The 23060-nt window shown below is 35.8% G+C and overlaps 1 protein-coding gene across 1 annotated transcript in view; it reads right to left on the reverse strand.

Annotated features, from left to right (window-relative positions):
* Positions 1 to 23060, reverse strand: part of LOC147911633 (lysine-specific demethylase 6A-like) — a 201132-nt gene that overhangs the window by 47889 nt on the left and 130183 nt on the right. Inside the window, 7 exon segments of the mRNA XM_087427822.1 lie at positions 13300 to 13683; positions 14538 to 14633; positions 17027 to 17122; positions 17689 to 17844; positions 18313 to 18447; positions 18969 to 19188; positions 19318 to 19416. Of these exon segments, the coding sequence (XP_087283948.1) occupies positions 13300 to 13683; positions 14538 to 14633; positions 17027 to 17122; positions 17689 to 17844; positions 18313 to 18447; positions 18969 to 19188; positions 19318 to 19416 (1186 nt within the window).

The raw sequence follows: 23060 nt of genomic DNA on the forward strand, positions 1-23060 counted from the left end.
ATGGGAAAACATACACGTGGTCATTACCAATTAAGGCCACGAACACAAACTCAACAAGCTGACTCACTGATCTACAACACATTATAAATTTAACATAGGTGTACTTATTAAACCTTAAGATTACCAGGGAACCTGTAATGTATATCTAGCAGCTATCCTCAAGGAGGCAACATTATTCAATCTCCGTTATTTTAAGGAATAACATTTGGATCTCCCACCTTCCCTCCTCACCTCCCACAACTAAGTACAGTGTCCTCACTAATGACTTGGGAACAGAGATAGCACTTTCTCCCAAATTCATATAATTAGGAAAATACACTGATACCTTTAAAGCATTTTGACGGGGCAGTTTATCATAATTCGTAAAAGTTCTAGACTCAAATGAAAATTTATTTCATGGAATGAAAATATACAATGAATTAAGGAATTTTTACCTGAAATTTGTCCTTGGTGTCAAAACTGCTCTAAGAGAAGATTCTCGATTTATTTTACTGATAAAGTAAGAAACTAATTTATCAGCAACACCAATTAAATTAATATCAGAATACTAAAAACAATAATTTAATAGTTTCCGAACTACTATAACAATAAAAGTGAAAACTAGTTAACTTCTCTGGAGTTAGAAATATTGTAATTCTACATTAACAGATTTTTAACTTAGAACTCCATATTAATTGGAACCTCAGAACCCCAGAAAAGTTTTAGAATTGATGTTTTCTGAGTTGGTAACTATTCAGTAACAAGGCTAAAAACCTTTTTGCTTTAATGTGAAATGGAATTTGTCAATAACAACCTGTAAAGTAATAAAAATTGAACTCACAAGTTATATATACATTAATGTCACTTTTAATCATATAATTAAAATCCTCTATCATGCCTCTGACAACAAGATTAACATTTAAAACCCCCTAAACTAACAATATAGTGTTTTTAATCAGGAACATTATCTATATTTTATCTACTTAATATTGGAAACATTAAAAATGACACACATTAAGAGTGCAAAGGGATACAATTTAATTTTAAATAATTAAGTAAAATAACAACCAAACTGAGATAAAGTTCTTGTCAAATAAAAAACTATTTTTATAAAGTAAAAATAGTGAATATTGTAATATAACCAATACTGAAAATATCTTTCAAAAAGGGTGTGGGTAGGCAAATCAAAAATTCATTCATCATCAAAAGTGACCCAGAAACAATTAGAAAAGAAGCATTCAAGTGAAAAGTAACAACTCTGTTCTACAGATCAAAGTATTCTGAGTTTATAAATTCTTTTAAAGAGAACACCTGATGCAGTGAAAGCAAAGGGAGACTTGATAACAGACTACAACTTTCAATGTATTCCTCAACCCACATTCAGTAGGCAACCCACACACAAGCCTAATGGACTATAACTACAATGTTGGCCCTAATAATTAGCTGATCACTAACCCATTATGTACAAAGGAAAAAACCCTAGTAAACCAGACTAAAAATTAAAACTAAGAATAAAAACAAAAGACAGTGGCTACACACTTCAGGGAAGATCCCTCAACAATCAAGTTACCAAAGGTGAAAAACATAAAGTTGAGAGGAAAAAAAACAGAAAAGAAAACAGAACAGCTACAACACACACTTAAAAAGACCAGTATGCAATAAAAAAATTGCTGAACATAAAGGAACAACCCCCTCAAAACTGTGTTTGAAGAAACCAAGGCAGGGGCCAGCCCCGTGGCTTAGCGGTTAAGTGCGCACGCTCCACTGCTGGCGGCCCGGGTTTGGATCCCGGGCGCGCACCAACGCGCCGCCTCTCCTGCCATGCTGAGGCCGCGTCACACATACAGCAACTAGAAGGATGTGCAGCTATGACATACAACTATCTACTGGGGCTTTGGGGGGAAAATAAATAAATAAATAAAATTATAAAAAAAAAAAAAAAAGAAACCAAGGCAGAACACTTTCCATAATGATGAAAAACTTTTAAGTTACAAATCCAAGATGTTCAGAAAACCCTCAATAGAATAAACGCAAAAAGAATTTCCCCACCTGACATATCATAATAAAAAGTCCTAAAATGTACAAAGAGAAAATCCAAAAGCAGCAAAGAAAACGACTCATCACATTAAAATGAAAAGTGATACGATAAACATGAGACTTTCCACAAACACTGGAATCCAGGTATCAGTGGAATGACAAGTCAAAGACTCATAAGAAAACAAATGCTGAGGCTGGCCCTGTGGCATGGCAGTTAAATTTTCGTGCTCTGCTGAAGCGGCCTGGGCTTCGTGGGTTGGATCCCGGGCATAGACCAACTCACCGCTTGTCAAGCCATGCTGTGGTCGTGTCCCATACAAAGTAGAGGAAGATGGGCACATATGTTAGTCCAGGGCCAATCTTCCCCAGAAGAAAAAAAGAGGAGGATTGGCAAAGGATGTTAGCTCAGGCTTAATCTTCTCGCACAGAAAAAAAGAAACTAAATGCCAAAATAAGAACTGTGTGTAAAGCGAGAAACAAAGGAGAAATACATACGTCTCTAAAAAAGCACCAGCTAGCACAGGGATACAATTACAACAACAAAATACTAACAGATATAATTTAGCTGAAAGAAAACAACATCAGATAGTCACTTAGAAGAAAGGAATGGCACTAGAAATTTAAATATGTTGATAAATGTAAAAGCTTGTGTATATACACATATTTTATTTCTTGTCTTTAAAACATGAGTATTTACAGCAATCATCAGTGTATTATTGGGTTTACATATATATAAAGTAATACATATGGCAACAATACAACAAAGAAAGGAGACAAAATGGATGAAAGTTGCTTTTCTATATTTAAAGAAGAATTCAAAGTTAGACCAAAAAATATTTGCTAAACACAAAAAAAGCAGTAAATATGGAAGAACTTAAAACAGATATAATATAGCTAGAAAACAAAAAGCAAAGGAGCAAATGGATTTTAGACCACTTTAATGATTACATTAAATATGAAGGGACTAAATATTCTCCAAAACAGGCAAAGACTGAAGAGTATCAGACTCTTAAAAACACCAAGATGCAGGCGCAGCGCCACCACAGCCATGATTTCCAGGGCCAGTCTGGAGCAAATCAAGGTCTCACTGCAGAGAGCTTCAAAGGTACTGCATGCAGGATGCCTGCAAGGATGCCCTGCTGGCTGATGGTCAAGCCAGAAGAAACCTCTGAGCAGAGCCCAGATCCTATGCTTTACTCTGAACTCTGTAGGGAAGAAGTTCACTGAGGAATGCTTTCAAGTGCAGACTGATGAATAACTGCCTCCAAATCTCAAGAAAATACTTTTCTCTAGCTAAACAACTTTGAGATATTTCAGCCCTTTCCTGTGGCCTGGTCCCATAGACAAAATTCTACAAAACCTGATGGGTTTCTACTCAAATAAGGAAATTGGGTGAAGCAGTCATTTTAAATAACAACGGCCTGGTTCCTTTGATGAAGTGCTTTATACTTAAGACAAACTAAAATGTTACCACCAAATATACCAAAACACATCTCTTTAATAAGTGAATTACTGGTGTTTCTATACCTGGAATATTATATATGCTTTATTTACTGGATGTTTACATTTTGGGAAGGAAAACATTTTTGTTTGTTAAAAAATTGGATATTTGGGAGCCGGCCCAGTAGCATAGTGATTAAGTTCTCAGGCTCCGCTTTGGCGGCCTGGGGTTCACAGGTTCGGATCCCTGGCGTAGACTGACGCACAGCTTATCAAGCCATACTGTGGTGGCATCCCACATACAAAATAGAGGAAGACGGGCATAGATGTTAGCTCAGAGCCAGTCTTCCTCACACATACAAAAAAATTGAATATTTGTAATTTGTTGTTCCTAACATTTTTATACATAACAGTTCTTTTCTCACAAATTTACAATTTCTAAATGAAGACAAATAAATATAAAACTGGGGGAAGAATAGGATTTACTAATCGAATGATGTCTTGATTTTCCTAAATGAGAAGACTGTTTTACTTTTAACACTAAACATGGGAGCTGTTTCTCAGTGAACTTGTTTAGGAAGATTAATGTTGGGTTGTGTATTATATTACGTGTGTGTGAATGAAGGAGATTTGGTCTTTGTCTTAAGTGCCTCTACTTTATGGTTGTGTTATACTTTAAGAAAAAAATTACAGTCTTTCATGTCTTTAAAAAAATGTTTAGAATGTGACCTATGGAACACTGAAAATGATTAAAAACAAAGTAATGTGAAAATATTACAACCTTAAATGCATTTTTAATGTCACAGGTGTTTGAAGATGTGTCTTTGATTTAATTTGAGACACTTTTACAAAGGATACTTCGTAATAATCTTTCAAGAGCTTGGAAATAAAATTTCTGCTTAATTCATCAAAAAAATAAATAAAAACACCAAGATTCAACTATATGCTGTGTGCAAGCGACACTTACCTTCAAAGAGATGAAAACGTGGAAAGAAAAAGAGTAACAAATGATACACCATGCAAGCAGTAACCAAAGAGAGCTGGGATGGTGATATTAGGATCAAACGACCATTATAGAAAAAAAACTTAACAGGAAAGAAAGAAGGAAATTTCTCAATAGAAAAAGAGTTACTACATTGGGTATATTTTCTTAAAAACTGCAAATACATATACACCACATAAGAGAGCCTGAAGTACGTGAAGTAAAACTTGACAGATGTGAAAGACAAATATAAAATTCAACAATAATAGCTGGAGATTTCAACAGTGCATTGTCAATGACAGAGAGAAAAAACAGTCAAAAAATAAGCAAGGATATAAAAAATTAACCAACACTATAAACCAAGTTACCTGTCATGTAATACCTGTCTACTCAATATCAAGAGAATACATATTCTTTTCAAGTTTACATGGAGTATTGTCATGACAGATCACAGAGGAGGAGAAAAAAAGAAGTCTCAATAAAATTACAAAAATTTAAATCACACAAACCTGCTCCCTGAACATAATGAAATTATATCAGATATCAAAAGTATTAAAACCTGAGAAATACCCAAATTTTGAAAGTTAACAGAATTCTAAATACTCCCTGGGTTAAATTAGAAAATGACAATAGAAATTAGGAAATACCGGGGCCGGCCTGGTGGCACAAGCGGTTAAGTGTGCGCGGTCTGCTGCAGCAGCCCAGAGTTCACTGGTTCGGATCCCGGGCGCGCGCGCTGACGCATCGCTTGTTAGGCCATGCTGTGGCGGCATCCCGTATAAAGTGGAGGAAGATGGGCATAGATGTTAGCCCAGAGCCACTGTTCCTCAGCAAAAAGAGGAGGATTGGCAGATTTAAGCTGAGGGCTGATCTTCCTCACAAAAAAAAGAAATTAGGAAATACCTTAAACTGGATGAAAATGAAAACACAATATATCAAAATTTATGTTTAAAACAATACTTAGGTTATTTATAACTTTAAATACATTGTCAAAGAAGAAAGGTCTAACATCACTAAACTAAGCTACCACATTATGAAGCTAAGAAGATACCAAACTGAAAATAAGTACAAGGAAAGCAATAATACAGATCAGAAAAAAAATGAATGAAGTAGAAAAAAAGAAAACCAAGGGAAAAAAATTCAGTACCAAAAAAAACCCAACTTGGTTTTTGAAAAGATTAACCAAACATAAATTTTTAACACTAAGTAAATCAAAATAAAAAGTAAACTTTACCAAATGAAAAAGAAGGAGTTGACATCACCACAGATCCTATAAAAATACTTCTAGCAGAAATTATACTAATTCTACAAAACCGTCTTTAGGAAATATAGGAGGACAGAACATTAACCAACTCATTTTAGGTGGCCAGTATTACTCTAATACCAAAAACCAGAAAAAGACACCACTGCAGACCAATCTCTCTCTTGACGCATAGGCAAACATTCTTGACAAAATATTAGCACATAAATCAGCAATACATAAGAAGGATTATGCATCATGACCAACGAAAGTTTACCCTAGATTTACAAATAGCTTTAACAACAGAAAAATAATCAATATAGTCAATGAAATGTACTCATTACACTGAGTAAAATCAACATAATACTGCGCTATTAGAATAGAGACAAACACTATCTAAACATCTCAGTGAAGATAGAAAAGGGATTTGATGAAACCCAACATCAACTCTCAGATAAGTAAGAATAGAAAGAAACCTCTTCAACCTGATAAACGGCACTTATCAAACCTACAGGTAATATATTTAATACCGAGATGCAAAAAGCTTTTCCCAAATATTAGGACCAAATCAAGGATATCTGCTCTTAGCACCTCTATTCAACAATTTACTAGAGGTTCTTCTAAGCTAGATATTAAGACAGAAAATTAAGGAGATGTTTGGAAAAAAGTAAAAATGTCTCTATTCATGCAACCCACCGTCTTGCACTAAAAAAATAATCAAAGAAAATATATAAAAATATTACAAAATAAATGAGTTGAGTAAGGTCTCAAGTTATACCATTAATCTACAAAAATCAATTATATTTATATATTCTGACAAGAAATGATCTAAAAATAAATTAAGAACATAAGTCTATTTATATAGTCTATTCAAAACCATATAAAAAGATGTAAGAGAAATTAAAAAAGAACTAAGTAAACGGAGAGATATTATGTTCATGGTTTGGAAAAACTAATATTATAAATATGGCAATTAGCTCCCCAAATTGACTTATACATACAATAAAACCCCTATTAAATGCCAGTAGGCATTTTTTGTACAAACTGACATGCTGACACCAAAATTTATATGACAACACAAAGAACATAGTGTAATCAAATTAACTTTGAAAATAATTAAAATTTTAGAGATATTATTATTCAATTTCAAAACATACTATAAAGTTATAGTGATCAAGACTATATAGAATTATTAGAAAAACTATCAATTAGCAGAACAAAATAGTGTCTAAAAATACATTTACAACTTGGTAAATTAATTTTTGACAAAGCTAAATTAATTTTTGACAAAGCTGGTAAGGTGGAAAGGATAAAAGTTTTCCATAAATTGTGGTGAAATAACTGGATATCCATTTACAAAACAGATACCTTAAAAAAATATACAAAAAAATTAACCCAAAAGGACACACAGAACTAAAAGTGTGAAAGACAACTGTAAAATTTCTGTAAGAAAACATAGTAGAAAATCTTTCTAACTTTGGTTTTGGCAAAGATTTCTTATATGGGATACCAAAAAGACAATAAATTTTAAAAAAATTGACACAAGACCTTCATTAAAGTAAGTATTTCCATTTCAAAAGACACCATTAATAAAGCAAAATACACCTCAACTTCGAGGAAATACTGGCAAAATGTTGTCACAAATAAAGCTTGTTCCCAGAATATAGAAAGAACTGCATATCATGATAGGAAGAAAAAAAGTCTAAATATAAAAATGGCAAATAAGCACACAGAAATTATTATTACTAGAAAAATACAAATTAAATTTCAATATGAACCATTATATATCCATTGACATGGCTAGAATCAAAGACTATCAATATTAGGTATTGGCCAGTACATGAAGTAAGTGTAACCTCATACTTTCCTGGCAGAAATGTAAATAAGGGGCCGGCCCCGCGGCTTAGCGGTTAAGTGCGCGCACTCCACTACTGGCAGCCCGGGTTCGGATCCTGGGTGCGCACCGATGCACCACTTCTCCGGCCATGCTGAGGCTGCGTCCCACATACAGCAAACTAGAAAGATATGCAACTATGACATACACTACCTACTGGGGCTTTGGGGGAAAAAAAAAGGAGGAAGATTGGCAATAGATTTTAGCTCAGAGCCGGTCTTCCTCACACACACACACAAAAAAGGGAAATGTAAAATGAATTCAATCACTTTGGATAATAGTTTGGAAGATTCTTAAAAAGTTAAACATGTATCACATGACACAGTAACGCCATTCATAGATAGAGAAATGAAAATACACATCCACAGAAAGAGTTTTATATAAATGTTCACAGCAGCACTACTGATAACATTTATAATAACCAAAACTAGAAAAAAATCATGAAATATTCCTAAATTAATGGATTAAAAATAAGAAGATATATCCAAAGCAATAAATAAAGGCTAAAACAAAACAAAATGCACATATGATTTCATTCATTTTAATCCCTATAAAAGTAAACCTTGGGGCATACAAATAGAGGAAGATGGGCACAGATGCTAGCTCAGAGCAAATCTTCCTCAGCAAAAAAAAAAAAAAAAAGGAAACCTTAAAGACAAAAAGCAAATTAGTGGCTCCCCAGGACAGAGACAGAAGTGGGGACTGATTGCAACGGTTACAAAGAAACTTTCTTGGGTTATGGAAGTAAACAGAGACAGGGTTGTGGCCACAGACACACAACAAAATACATTTACGACACATTATACTATATGCTTTGAACGGGTTAATTTAATTGTACATAAACAATATACCAATAAACTATTAGGGAAAAAACCAAACGACTGGATCACATCATTCATCAATTCAAAGCTTTCACATAGTTTTCTCACTCACTCAAAGTACAATCCAGTATTTTTATAAAGATGTGTTAAAAAGGGTCTGGCTATCCATCATTACACAAAACTCACAAAATTATTTATTGCTAGCTCATATTACTTAGCCATGCTGACCATCTTAAAAATGAAAACACAACATATTAAAATTTGTGAGATGCACCCAAAGCAGTGCTTGTTGGGAAATATAGGACAATCAATGCACACAGAAAAAAAGAAGGATCTGAAATCAATCATCTAAGTTTCTGCTAGAGGAAACTGGGGAAAAAAAAAAAAAAGAGCAAATTAAATCCAATGTAAGCAGAAGAAAAATTAAGAATTTAAACAGAAATGAATGAAATTGAAAACAGAAAGTAAACAGAGAAAAATGAATGAAACCAAAAGCTGGTCTTTGAAAAGATCAGTAAAATGAGTAAGGCCAGACAAATCGAAGGAAAAAAAACTCCAGAGGACAGAAATTACTAGTAACAGAAATAAAAGACGAAACATTACCAGAAATCCCATGGTCATTAAAGGGTAATAAAGAATATTCTGAACAACTCCATGCTCACAAAGTAGTTAACCCAGATGAAAGGGACCAATTCCTTAAAAGACACAATCTACCAAAAATGACACCGGGAGAAAGAGATAAAAATCTGAATAAGCCTATAATTATTAAAGAAACTGATAAATAATTAAAACCTTTCCATAACAGAAAGCACCACTGCGCCTAGATGAATTCACCGGTGAGTTTCACCAAATATTTAAGGAAGAAATTACCAGTGCTCTACAACCTGTTCTGGAAAATAGAAAAAGAGGGAATATTTCATAACTATACTATAAGGCCAAGATAATGACTACTCTAATACCAAAACCCAACATTACAAGACATTACCCAAGACATATAAAAAAAGAAAACTACAGACCAATGTATCTCATGAAAATAGATGCAAAAGTTCTCAACAAAATATCAGCAAATCAAATCCAACTATATCCAAAAAGAATTAGACACCATGGCCAAGTAGGATTTATCCTAGGTATGCACAGCTGGTTCAACATCAGAAAATCAATCATTGTAATCCATGACATCAACAGACTAAAATAAAAAGAAAAATCCTAACAACAGATGCAGAAAAAACGTGACAAAATCAAACACACATGCATGATAAAATTACTCGGTGAACTAAAAATACGGAGGAATTTCTTCCACTTATTAAGAAGATCTACAAAAACACCACGGTTAACATATGTGAGAGTGAGAAACTCAAAGCATACCCCAATAAGATCAGGAACCAGGAAAAGACGTTCCCTCTCACCACTCTTTTTCAGCATTGTACTGAAAGTCTAGCTAATGCTATAAAACAAGAAAAGGATATAAAAAGGATACAGATTAAAAAGGAACAAATTAAACCCTTTGTTTGAAGGTGACATAATTACCCATGTAGAAAAAAGAATCAACAACAACTTCCTGAACTTAAATAAGCAACAACATAGGAAGGTTGAAGGACACATGGTTAATACAAAAAAGTCAATCACTTTCCTACACTAGCAAAGAACAAGTGAAATTTCAAATTAAAATCATAATACCATTTACATTAGCACTCCCCTGAAAATGAAATACTTAGGGATAAATCTAAAAAAATATGTGCACGATCTAAACAAAAAAAAGTACAGGACTCTGACGAAAGAAATCAAGGAACTAAATAATTGGACACATATTCCAGATATCCATCAATAGGAAGACTCAACACTGTTAAGACATCAGTTCTTACAAAACTGATCTACGGATTCAATGCGTCCAAATAAAAATCCTAATATTATTTTTATGGATCTTGACAAAGTGATTCTCAAGTTTATACAGCTCTCCATATAAAGACCCAAAACAGCCAACACAATATTGAAGGAGAACAAGAAAGTTAGAGAACCCACACTACTTGATTTCAAGACTTAGTATAAAGCTGTTATTAATCAAGGCAGTATGGCAGTGGCAAAAGAAATAGATAAATTGATCAATGGAACAAAATACACAGCCCAGGAATAGACCCACATAAAAATAGTCAACCGATTTTTCATAAAGCAGCTAAGACAATACAATGGAGGAAAGACAGTCTTTACAACAAATGATGCTGGAACAACTGGGAATCCACATTCAAAAAAACTAATCTTGACACAGATCTTACAACTTCACAAGGATGAACTCAAAGTGGATCACAGACCTAAATTTAAAATGCAAAAGTATGAAACTCCTACAAGTTAACATGGGGGAAATCTAGTACCTTGGGCATAGCGATACAACTTCAAAGGCACTATCATGAAAGAAAGAAGTGATAAGGTGGACTTCATTAAAATCAAAAACCGGTTCTGTGAAAGACATTGTCAGAGAATGAGAAGACAAGCGGAGACTGAAAGACAATATTTACAAAAGACTATCTGATTAAAGACTGTTATGCAAAATATAGAAAAAAACCCTCAAAACCCACCAATAAGAAAATGAACAAACTGATTAAAAAATGGGCAAACCAACATCTACCTCACCAAGGAATACATACAAATGGCAAATAAATATATGAAGAGATGCTCCAGAAATCACTAGAGAATTGTAAATAAAAACAATGAGATACTACTACATCCCTATTAGAATTACTAACACCCCAAAACACTGAGGCCATAAACTCCGTATGTTGAAATTTAGTCCTCAATGTGATGGTACCCAAGGTAGGGTCTTTGGAAGGTTAAGTTATGAGGGCAGAGCTCTCAAGAAAGGGATTATGCTCTTACAATAGAAACCACAGAGAGCTCCGTGCTCCTTCTTTTTTTTTTTTTTTTTTTTTTTTTGTGAGGAGATCAGCCCTGTGCTAACATCCGCCAATCCTCCTCTTTTTTTTTTTTTTTTTTTTGCTGAGGAAGATGGCCCTGGGCTAACATCCGTGCCCATCTTCCTCCACTTTATATGGGACGCCGCCACAGCATGGGTTGCCAAGCAGTGCGTCGGTGCGCGCCCGGGATCCGAACCAGCGAACCCCGGGCCGCCGCAGCGGAGCGCGCGCACTTAACTGCTTGCGCCACCGGGCCGGCCCTCCGTGCTCCTTCTGCCATGTGAGGATACGAGAAGACAGCCAACCAGCAATTGGGAAGATGACCCTCAACAGACACCCAATCTGCCAGCACCCTGATCTTGAACTTTCCAGCCTTCAGAACTGTGAGAAATAAACTTCTGTTGTTTATAAACTACCCAGTTGATGGTACTTTGTTTATATCTGTTCTGACTAAGACAACTGTCAGATGCTGGGAAAAGCTAGAGCAAAAGAAGCCTTACTTATTGTGAGTGGGAATGCAAAATGATACAGCCACTTTGGACGACAGTTTTTGAGCTTCTAAACTCAAACTTTTAAACATAAAACTGAACATACTCTTACCATATGATCCAGCAATCACGTTCCAAGGTTTTTACCTACATGAGTTGAAAACTTATGTGCACAGAAATCTGCACATTACAGCAGCTTTATTCATAATTGAAAAAACATGGAATTAACCAAGAAGTCCTTCACTAAATGAATGGATAATAAACTGTGCTAAATCCAAACAATTAAATATTATTCAGCGATTAAAAACAACAGCAGCTATCATGTCAAGGAAAGACACAGAGTAACCCCAAATGCATACTGGTAAGTGAAAGAAGCTATTCTAAAAAGGTAAACATACTATAATTTCAACTATGTGACATTCTGGAAAAAGGAACAGTACAGGGACAACAATAGGATTTGTGGTTGCCACAGGTTCAGGGGAGGCAAGGAGGAATAAACAGATGAAGCACAGGGTATGTTTAGGACAGCGAATCTACTTTATTTGATAATGTGAAGGTGGATGCATGTCATTACACATTTGTCAAAACCCATACAATGCATAACATAATGTAAATTATGGAGTTTAGTTAGGAGTTTAGTTAATAATAATGTGTTAATACTGCCATTATCAAAAGTAACTAATGTACCATACAATTACAGGATAAGAGAGGAAACTATGGGTGGCGGAAGTCTTGGGACCTTTTTGTACTTTCTGCTCAAGTTTCTATAAACCTAAAAGTGCTGTAAAATGTAGACTACTATGTTTACAAAAAGGTTGTTCAAGAAATTCCTATCTCTACATCATAACCTTTAATGGCTCCAGGAGGCCCTCAGAATAAATCACACCCTTCACTTAAGCCTCACATTTCACCCTCTCTCTTCATAAACTATACTTTAGCCACATTTGACCTGCCATTCTCCTTCCAAATTCTCTCAATTTCCTGAGACTTCAACACCTTGGTTCTCCTAAGCCAGTTTTCCACCATACTGCAGGTCACATTTTATTATAATTTATGGTAAGTGAAACTTTACTAGTCTTTTTATTCCATTAAAATAAATGCTTAATACTTGGCATAGTACTGATCTTATGCAGGGAATATATGCAGATATCAACTAATTGCACATACTAAAAAATGTGATCATGATGCCCTAATTAATTAGCAATGAGATTTTTGGGGAATTGTAAGGCTATGATTTTTTTCCCTTGTTCTCTTTTATTTACAAACTATCTAACATAATTTATATACACATTAATACATATTGGATAAGCAAATACAGTCGTGCAGAGACTGAGCTTACAATGTAGTACTTATACTGTAACACTTAAAATTCTCATAATTATGAATTATTTAAAATTAGTTTTTAAAAGATAAAAATATTCCTTAAATTTTTATTTATTCTTCTCAAAATGAACACAAGCCAGAGAAAAACCATTATGTAAGAACAAACAAAGCAGCTAATCTTTCTATTACCTGAGCGGAGTTAGTTAGTTGTTTTCTCCATGGCTCTTCTGTGCTGCTGGTCAGGTTTGTGCAGTTATGAGGTAGACTGAGTGTATTTTGCTGCAGGTAAGGCACATTTCCATTACTTCCACTTCCTGTTATATAATTATTGCCTACCAAAACAGTGTCTGTACTCCCTAGCGTTTTTGATGTGCCACAAGGAGCACAGCCTGCAGAAAAAGGTCCACTGGACAAAGGCTTTTCAAAACAAGCAGAGTGAACTTCAGGCTGAGAGATACTAGGTACTCTGGGAAGAGCAGAATGTGGTTGCTGACTAGAGACAGAGTTTGTAGGCAGTGATGAGTCAGCTATTGGCCCATTAGGAATTCCAGCAGTTTGTCCTGTTTGTCTCATCTTCAAAAACAAAAAAGAAAACCTGCTTGTGTGACTTTGAAAATGTATAATCAATACATCCCTAAATTTTATCATAATATTTAATCTTTCTAGGTTAAAACACACACATTTTTAAAATGAAATACTATGTTCATATAGGTAAAGCAGAAATTGTTTTCATTATATAGTTAAAGAAACCTTTTTTTATTACTGGTATAAGGGCAAAAGAAAGCTGCTGAGGGCCAGCCAAATGGCATAGCAGTTAAGTTCACAACCTTTGCTCTGTCGGCCCAGGGTTCACGAGTTTGGATCCTGGGCACGGACCTTCACATCGCTCATCAAGCCACGCTGTGGCAGCATCCCACATGCAAAGTGGAAGAAGACTGGCACAGATGTTAGCTCAGGGACAATCTTCCTCAAGCAAAAAGAGAAGATTGGCAACAGATGTTAGCTCAGAGCCAATCTTCCTCAAAAAAAAAAAAAAAAAAAAGACAGAAAGCTGCTGAAATTATGGATGAGTCCCTAATTTACAGGCCTTATTTTCCATGATGAAGAAAGGGATTTCTAATTTCCATTCTATTACATTATTGCCAAATTTTTTATATCAAACAATCCTTAAAACATCTCCACCTCAAAATGAATGCTTTGTTAATTATAAAATAATAAAAATAAGCCCATAGAACAAACCTAAAATATAATGAAAAAAGCGTACACTATACCAAGTGTTTTGTTCTAAATTACTTTGTGGTTATTTTTTACAAAAAGAAAAAAATCTGTCCATTAGTAGTATTGGAAGCTCAGCTATATAAATTCTACTGAACACATGTACAAAGTAGGAGTGAGCACTAACAGTAGAATAAAAATGGTATACATACTTGTTGCATTAAGACAAACTGACTTTCCAACTGTTCCAGCATCAGTTTCTGTGCCAAATTTAAATTATCTCTATTTGCACGCAGCTGTTCCAAGTGCTAGAAGAATGAAAAGGAAGAATATAAAGTTAAATCCAAGAAATAAGACACTATTAGGCAACCTGTCACTGAAAAGACTACAAAGTCAGAACCTTTGTGTGATCAAATATAGTGATTCCTTAAACAAAAGTAATCAATCCCAAGATGAACTCCTTTCAGAAATCTAAGAAATAAATGTAAAAACCAAAAATGTATCTGAAGGTTATTTCTGTATTTTCAGTTAAATATATTATGTGGAAAGGAAATTATGATCTTCACAGAAACACTATTTAACCTTAAAATGTATTATAACAAAATTGCTTAAAAGCAGTATTGTTTGTAATGGCAATACTGGGAATGACCAAAAGCCTCATAACAATAATCTGGTTAAATAATGGGTGGCCTCAATGGAGTCTTAACTGCAGTATTAAAAGAACAAAGAAGCGGGCCGGCCCCGTGGCTTAGCGGTTAAGTGCGTGCGCTCCGATGCAGGCGGCCCGGGTTCGGATCCCGGGCGTGCACAGACGCACTGCTTCTCCGGCCATGCTGAGGCCGCGTCCCACGTACAGCAGCTAGAAGAATGTGCAACTATGACATACAACTATCGCCTGGGGCTTTAGGGGAAAAAAATAAATAAAAATAAAACATTTAAAAAAAAAAAAAAATAAAAAAAAAAAAAAAAATAAAAGAACAAAGAAGCAATACATGAAAAAGTCTCAAATACACATCTTTAAGGACAAAAAAAGGAAAGTCCTGAATATATACATAGTGCTCTACCTACATTTATATAAAAAAGACAAAAAGGAATCTATGAGACAAGCATATTTTCTTGTACATGTACAATACACCTCTAGGAAAAAAAGTACAAAAGAAGCTATTAACATTGATTATTTGTAGGAAAGGGAAATTAAGTGACTAGAGGCAGGAACTAGAAGGAGCCTTTAATCTATGCACCCTACCTGCTACTAATTTTCACATTTCAAACACATGAATGTATTACTTCCTTAAAAAAAGGTAAAAAATAGGGCTGGGTTGGTGGTGTAGTGGTTAAGTTCACGTGCTTCACTTCAGCGGCCCGGGGTTCATGGGTTCAGATTGTGGGCGATCAAAATTGGCCACTCTGAAATATATCTCTTTACCTTGATTATTTTCTCTGACGGACATTTGACCTCCCCCACAAACTGCCTAAAGAATTTAACATAAAAGATCTGTTCCAGGAAGAAGTTACTGTCATCTGATGGCTGTAATATAATGTAAAATAGATGTTACAACAGGAAAGGCACCAACAAGCCCCTCTTATCAAAAATTCCTGTCTCTCGGGCCACATTCTCTAGGTGGCCCTGCAAGGAGTTGCCAGACAAACATTTACATTTATAAGGGAAATCTCCATTTGTAAAGGTATCTCCCCCTCTGGGGGGAGGGGGGAGGGCCTCTCTAGACACTTATCAGTGTGGAGGATGAGGCCTTAAAACTATATAAGAACCTTACTCTTGTTTACTGTGCTTTTCTGGTAATCTCCTGTAAATGACTCCCCTCACCCCCAACATCCTCTTTTGTCTTTAGCTGAAGATGGTATTTAAGACGAGAATCTCTGCTATTGTGTTGAGAAACTCAGTGTCCCTGGTTTCTCCCATGTATACATGTTATTAAACTTGGTATTATTTTCTCCTGCTAACCTGTCTTATTTATTATTAAACTTGGTATTATTTTCTCCTGCTAACCTGTCTTATTCATTATGTGGCCAGCCATAAGAACCTTAAGGGAAAGGGCAGAGGGGGATTCTCCCTCTTCCCCAACAGGATCCTGGGCACCGACCTAGACACTGCTCATCAAGCCATGCTGTGGCAGCATCCCACATACAAAATAGAAGACAACTGCCATGGATGTTAGCTCAGGGACAATCTTACTGAAGCAAAAAGAGGAAAAGTGGCAGTGGATGTTAGCTCTGGGACAATCTCCATCACCAAAGGAAAAAAAAGTAAAAAACAAAAATGAATTATGATCTCTACCACTCTGGAAAATATGGGTTCATTATACTAATATATATACTAATTTAGTTTACTGCCATTCAGTTTACTGCCATTCAATTTAAAAAATTAATACCTAAAAAAGGTTCAAGGTTACTACCTCTACTCCTTTAAAACGGGGAGAGAGGGTGGAAACTGCCAAAAGAATATTTCTTTTTTTTTTTTAAAGATTTTATTTATTTTATTTTTTCCCCCCAAAGCCCCAGTGGATAGTTGTATGTCGTAGCTGCACATCCTTCTAGTTGCTGTATGCGGGACTCGGCCTCAGGATGAACGGAGAAGTGGTGCCTCGATGCGCACCCGGGATCCGAACCCGGGCCACCAGCATCGCAGCGCGCGCACTTAACCACCAAGCCACAGGGCCGGCCCGAAAAGAATATTTCATACCTGTAATTTCTGTGGTGTCAAACACCATGAATGAACTTGTTGCTGTACTGGAGTATATGAAACAGTTTGGGCACTATTCCAGTTTTCCGAACTATTCTGAGGAAAATTTATTTAAAAAAATTAAAGAATATTTGGTTAAATTCATACACTAACAGTATGTCTATTGATATACAAAATGACTACAAATTGGAGTATTCACATATATATGACTTATTTTTTTAAATCATTTAAAAAAATAATTTAAAATGTATAATCAATTTGGAAACTTATGAATGTGAAGCATACATTCATTCTTTACTCCACCTAAAAAGGCTCTTATCTGAATCATGCTCAAAGACCTAAAAGGTTGTTCTTTATACATTCCATTTATTTCAATGTCGACAGAAAGCGGCGGCAAAACGTGCGCTAAGCTCGTAAAAGCATGGAAATGAATACAATGATCTGATGAACATGAAGTTATCCCTACCTACTATATTTAGTATGAAAGCACATTCAGGATAGGAAATATTGCTAATTACAGCAAAATAACTGAAAAGCTTTTTACTCCTTGATGTACTCAAGTTTAAAATACAAGACAGTCTCAATTTCAGAAGACTTAGAGCTTCATTTTTGTTTGGGATTTTCCATTTCCCTAAAATGTATATACAATATATTATATATACCTTTTTGGGACTAGATGTTCTTTTCCTCTTGGCAGAACTGGATAGGCCATCTACTTGGCTAGAAGTAATCATGTGTACTGGCAAGGATTGCTGTGAAATTAGTGTTTGACTGAGGCCTAATACAGGTTCAGTATTTGGATGATGACCTTTATAAGCCTAAAGATCACAGAAGGAAGACAAAAATATTGTTCTACACATTCTTAATTCATTCCTTCAAATTATAAAACTTTATAAGCTGCATACTTTCAAAGCTATATGGATATCACAGACTGCCATTATGGAAAATCAATATCAAATGAATCATCAATGGAGAAATGTGTACCTTCTTTTGAAAAACTTGTTTTCTTAAATAAATGTACTATACTGTATAGTACTGTACTATAGTCCATTAAGATATCCCTTTTGAAATCATCAGAATATATAAAGGTTTTAAACTAGTACCCCAAGTTTCTTCCCATATCAGAGGGAGTTTAATTTTGATCTAAAAGCCCTTTGTAATTAAATATGAAGGATTTTTATTTTTAAAAAAAGCCAATCCTGCACTTAGTAATATAAGTTTCATCACTACAGATTGGAAAGAACCCTTACAGCTGGGCACCTACAGAAGATAACCCAACTTCTCACCTGCTGTGCTGTGTTCATGGCACCCTGCCTGGAGGTAAGCTCTGCGGGTATTGGTAGGCTCCACGCCTCCTCAATACTAGGAAGTAATTTAGTTTTATTCTGTAGACTACCTTGTGGAAGGTTACACAACTGAGCCTAGGAAAAATTATGTAAAAAGCAAATTTAACACAGGCCTACTTGAGTAAGAGCAAGTCCACTAAATCTTCCTCAATGTTACAGGTATTTATTTTTAAAGAAAATAGATTCTAAATTTGGGGTTTTAGATAAACACTAAGTATAAAGAGGGCAATTAGAATAGACTCGTATGAATCAAAATAAAGCTAAGTTCTGTTTTTCAGAATCCTTATAGGTATCTTCTCATGACATTTCAAGCAAGAGTGAAAATCAATGTTTGTGTTCTCTTCTCTGAAATGCTATAACTTACACAGAAAAACCACGCAAATTAATGTGCACCAACAATGTAAATGTGCAAAAGAACATTCTAAATATTGCACGTCTTACTTAAAATGAAAAGTAAAATAATATCACAAAGTTAAAAATTATGGAAACAAGTTACTGACATCAAAACAAAAACAGACAAACTTTCCAGCCACCCTCCTCATGCCAGTTACTATATGGAAATCTGTCTTTTATAATATGTTACTTAAAATTTGTACCTGTAAAAATTTAATTCTTCCTGCAAGTGTAGAGGTATTAATACAACTTTTGCTTCTAGTTGCATTTAAATAGCATTTAATTGCGTCCTGAGGTTGGTTGCAGGATTCATAGAGAGTGCCTAGGTCCATCCAGGCTGCTGCATGCCCATGGTCCAATTGTACAGCACAAATATAGGCCTGTAAAGCATCCATAGGCTGATTTTGTTGCTGATAGAGCACACTGGAAAGAGAAATAAATAATAAGTTGTCTAAAACTGACTGGGTATAATATACACAGTATATTATATGTGTTTCAAAGAACTTGTGTATCAATTGAAATACTATTAATTTTATATACAACAAGCCTTACCCTATTGAACACCATGTATCTGCACTTGCTTCTGATTTGTCAATAGACTGCCTGTAAGATATAAAGGCATCCTGAACTTTCCCAATACTTGAATAGCACCTGAAAAGTGAAAGAAAAAAAACTCTATAGATATAGATATATATATACATAAAGTATTCCTTAACACTTAAATTAACTATATTTATTTGCCAAAATGATGGATATGGAAAGGGAAAAAGCTAACAAGCTACATATATGTATGTGTGCATATGTAATTACATACTAAGATTTACATGTAGCCATCTCATTTTATGGCATTTCACTTTATTGTGTTTCACATATATTGCGTTTTCTAACAAACTGAAGGTTTGTGGCAACCCCATGTCAAGCAAGTCTATCAGCATCATCTTTCCAAGGGCATTTGCTCAATTCATCTCTGTCACATTTTGGTAATTTTCACAGCATTTCAAATTTTTTCATTATTATATTTTTTACAGTAATCTGTGACTAGTGATCTTTGTTGTTACTATCGTTCATTGTTTTGGGGTGCTAAATATAAGATGGCGAACCTGATCAACAAAAACTGTGTGTGTTCTGACTGCTCCACTGACTGGCTGCTACCCCATCTCTCTCACTCTCCTCAGGCCTCCCTATTCCCTGAGACCTAACAATATTAAAATTAAGCCAATTAATAACCCTACAATGGCCTCTAAGTGTTCAAGTTCATGAAAAGAAGAATTGCACATCTCTGACATTAAATCAAATCTAGAAATGATTAATCTTAATGAGGAAGGTATGTCAAAAGGTGAGACGGGGTGAAAGCTAGGCCTCTTGTGCCAAAAAGTTTGCCAAGTTGTGAATGCAAAGAAAAAGTTCTTGAAAGAAATTAAACGTACTGCTCCAGTAAACACATGAATGATAAGAAAGAAAACCAACCTCACTGCTGACATGGAGAAAGTTTTAGTAGTCTGGATAAGAAAATCAAATTAGGGCCAGCCCCATGGCTTAGCGGTTAAGTGCACACACTCCGCTACTGGCGGCCCGGGTTCGGATCCCGCGCGCACCGATGCACCGCTTCTCTGGCCATGCTGAGGCCGCATCCCACATACAGCAACTAGAAGGATGTGCAGCTATGACATACAACTATCTACTGGGGCTTTGGGGGAAAAAAAAGCAGGAGGATTGGCAATAGATGTTAGCTCAGAGCCGGTCTTCCTCAGCAAAAAGAGGAGAATTAGCATGGATGTTAGCTCAGGGCAGATCTTCCTCACAAAAAATAAACAAATAAAAGAACTACTAGCAACCATAACATTAAAAAAACAAAAAAAAAGAAAATCAAACTAGCCTCAACAGTCCCTTAAGTCAAAGCCTAATCAGGGCAAGGCTGAATTAACTCTCTTCAATTCTATGAAGGCTGAGAGAGGTGAGGAAGCTGCAGAAGAACAGTCTGAAGCTAGCAGAGATTGGTTCATGAGGTTTAAGGAAAGAAGCCATCTCCATATCCTAAAAGTGCAATGTGAAGCAGCAAGTACTGATGTAGAAACTGAAGCCAGTTAAGTTACCCAGAAGATCTAGCTAAGAGAATTCATGGAAGTGGCTACACTAAATAACAGATTATCAGTGTAGACAAAACAGCCTCATATTGAAAGAAGATGCCATCTAGGACTTCCATGGCTAGAAAGAAGTCAGCGCCTTGCTTCAAAGCTTCAAATGACAGGATAACCCTCTTGTTAGGGGCTAATACAGCTAATGATGTTAAGTTGAAGCCAATGCTTATGTACTACTCTGAAAATCCTAGGGCACTTGAAAATTCTGCTAAATCTACTTTACATGTGCTCTATAAATGGAACAACAAAGTCTGGATGATAGCACATCTGTTTATAACATGGTTTACTGAATATTTTAAGTCCACTCTTGAGAATTGGCCAGAAAAAAGACTCCTTTCAAAATATTACTGCTCACTGACGATGCACTTGGTCACCCAAAAGCTGTAATGGAAATGTGCAACGAGACTAATTTTGTTTTCAGGTCTGCTAACACAACGTCCATTCTGCAGCGCATGGATCAAGAAGTCATTTCAACTTGCACATCCTGTTATTTAGGAAACACATTTTGTAATGCTATAGCTGCCAGAGATAATGATTCCTTTGATGGATCTGGGCAAAGTAAATTGAAAGCCTTCTGGAAACGATGCATCATTCCAGATGCCATGAAGAACATTCACGATTCATGGGAAGAGGTCAAAATATCAACATTATATTGAATACAATCTTGGAAAGAGTTTAGAAGAAGTTGACTCCAACCCTCATGGATGATTTTGAAGGGGTCAAGACTTTAGTGGTGGAAATAACTGTAGATGTGGCAGGAACAGCCAAAGAACAAGAAGTAGAAGTGGAGCCTGAAGATGTGACTGAATTGCTGCAATCTCATGAAAAAACTTAACAGATGAGGAGTTGCTTCTTAGGGATGGGCAAAGAAAGTGGTTTCTTGGGCTGGCATTTACTCCTGATGAAGATGCTGTGAAGACTGTTGAAATGACAATAAAGGATTTAGAATATCATATAAACTTTGTTTATAAAGCAGCAGTGTTTGAGAGGATTGACTCCAATTTTGAAAGAAGCTCTACTGTGGGTAACATGCTATTAAATAGCATCGCATGCTACAGAGAAATTGTTTGTGAAAGGAAGACTCAACCAATGCAGCAAAAGTCACTGTCGCCTTATTTTAAGAAATTGCCAGGGCCTGCGCAGTGGTGTAGCAGTTAAGTTCACGCGCTCCACTCTGGCAGCTGGGGTTCACAGCTTCGGATCCCTGGTGCAGACGAGCGCACTGCTTGTCAAGCCGTGCTGTGGCAGCATCCCATGTAAAATAGAAGAAAATGGGCACAGATGTCAGCCCAGGCCAATCTTCCTCAGCAAAAAAAAAAGGAGAATTGGTAACAGATGTCAGCTCAGGGCTAATCTATCTCACAAAGAAAAAGAGAAATTGCCACAGCCACCCAACCTTCAGCAACCACCACCCTAATCAGTCAGCAGCTACCAACACTGAGGCAAGACCCTCCACTAGTAAAAAGATTACAACTTGTTGAAGGCGCCAATGATGCTTAGCATTTTTTAGCAATAAAGTATTTTTTTTGCTGACTAAGATGCACGTGAGCTAACTTTTGCTGCCAATCTTCCTGTTTTTTTTCACTCAAGGAAGATCAGCCCTGAGCTGACATCCTCCTCTATTTTTTCTGTGGATCGCTGCCACAGCCTGGCTGACAACTGGTGTAGGTCCGTGCTCGGGATCTGAACCCACAAACCTGGGCCACTGAAGCAGAGTACAGGGAACTTGAACCACTAGGCCATGGAGCCAAACCCAGCAAAAAAGGATTTTTTAATTAAAGTATGTATGTTGTTTTTTAGACATAATGCTGTATTGCACACTTAATAGACTACAGTATAGGGTTAACATAACATGTATATGCACTGGGAAACCAAAAAAATTCGTGTGGCTTGTCTTTATTGCAATATACGCTTTATTGCGGTCGTCTGGAACTGAACCCGTACTATCTCAAAGATATGCTTATACAGTAATTTTAATCTAAACTATAATTTGCTATTAAGTGAACTTTCTTATAAGTGCCACCAAATGTTATATTAATGAATTCTCTTGAAACCATTACAGCCCCAACTTTTTCAATGCTATAATATTCAGGGTTTAACACAGAGTTCTACTTATATATAGTTTGTACTCAGGTTTCGTATATGATAAGAATAGAG

This window comes from Ceratotherium simum, chromosome Y, assembly GCF_057802395.1.
Source record: "Ceratotherium simum simum isolate JZ-2026a chromosome Y, ASM5780239v1, whole genome shotgun sequence".
Taxonomy (NCBI): Eukaryota; Metazoa; Chordata; class Mammalia; order Perissodactyla; family Rhinocerotidae; genus Ceratotherium; species Ceratotherium simum.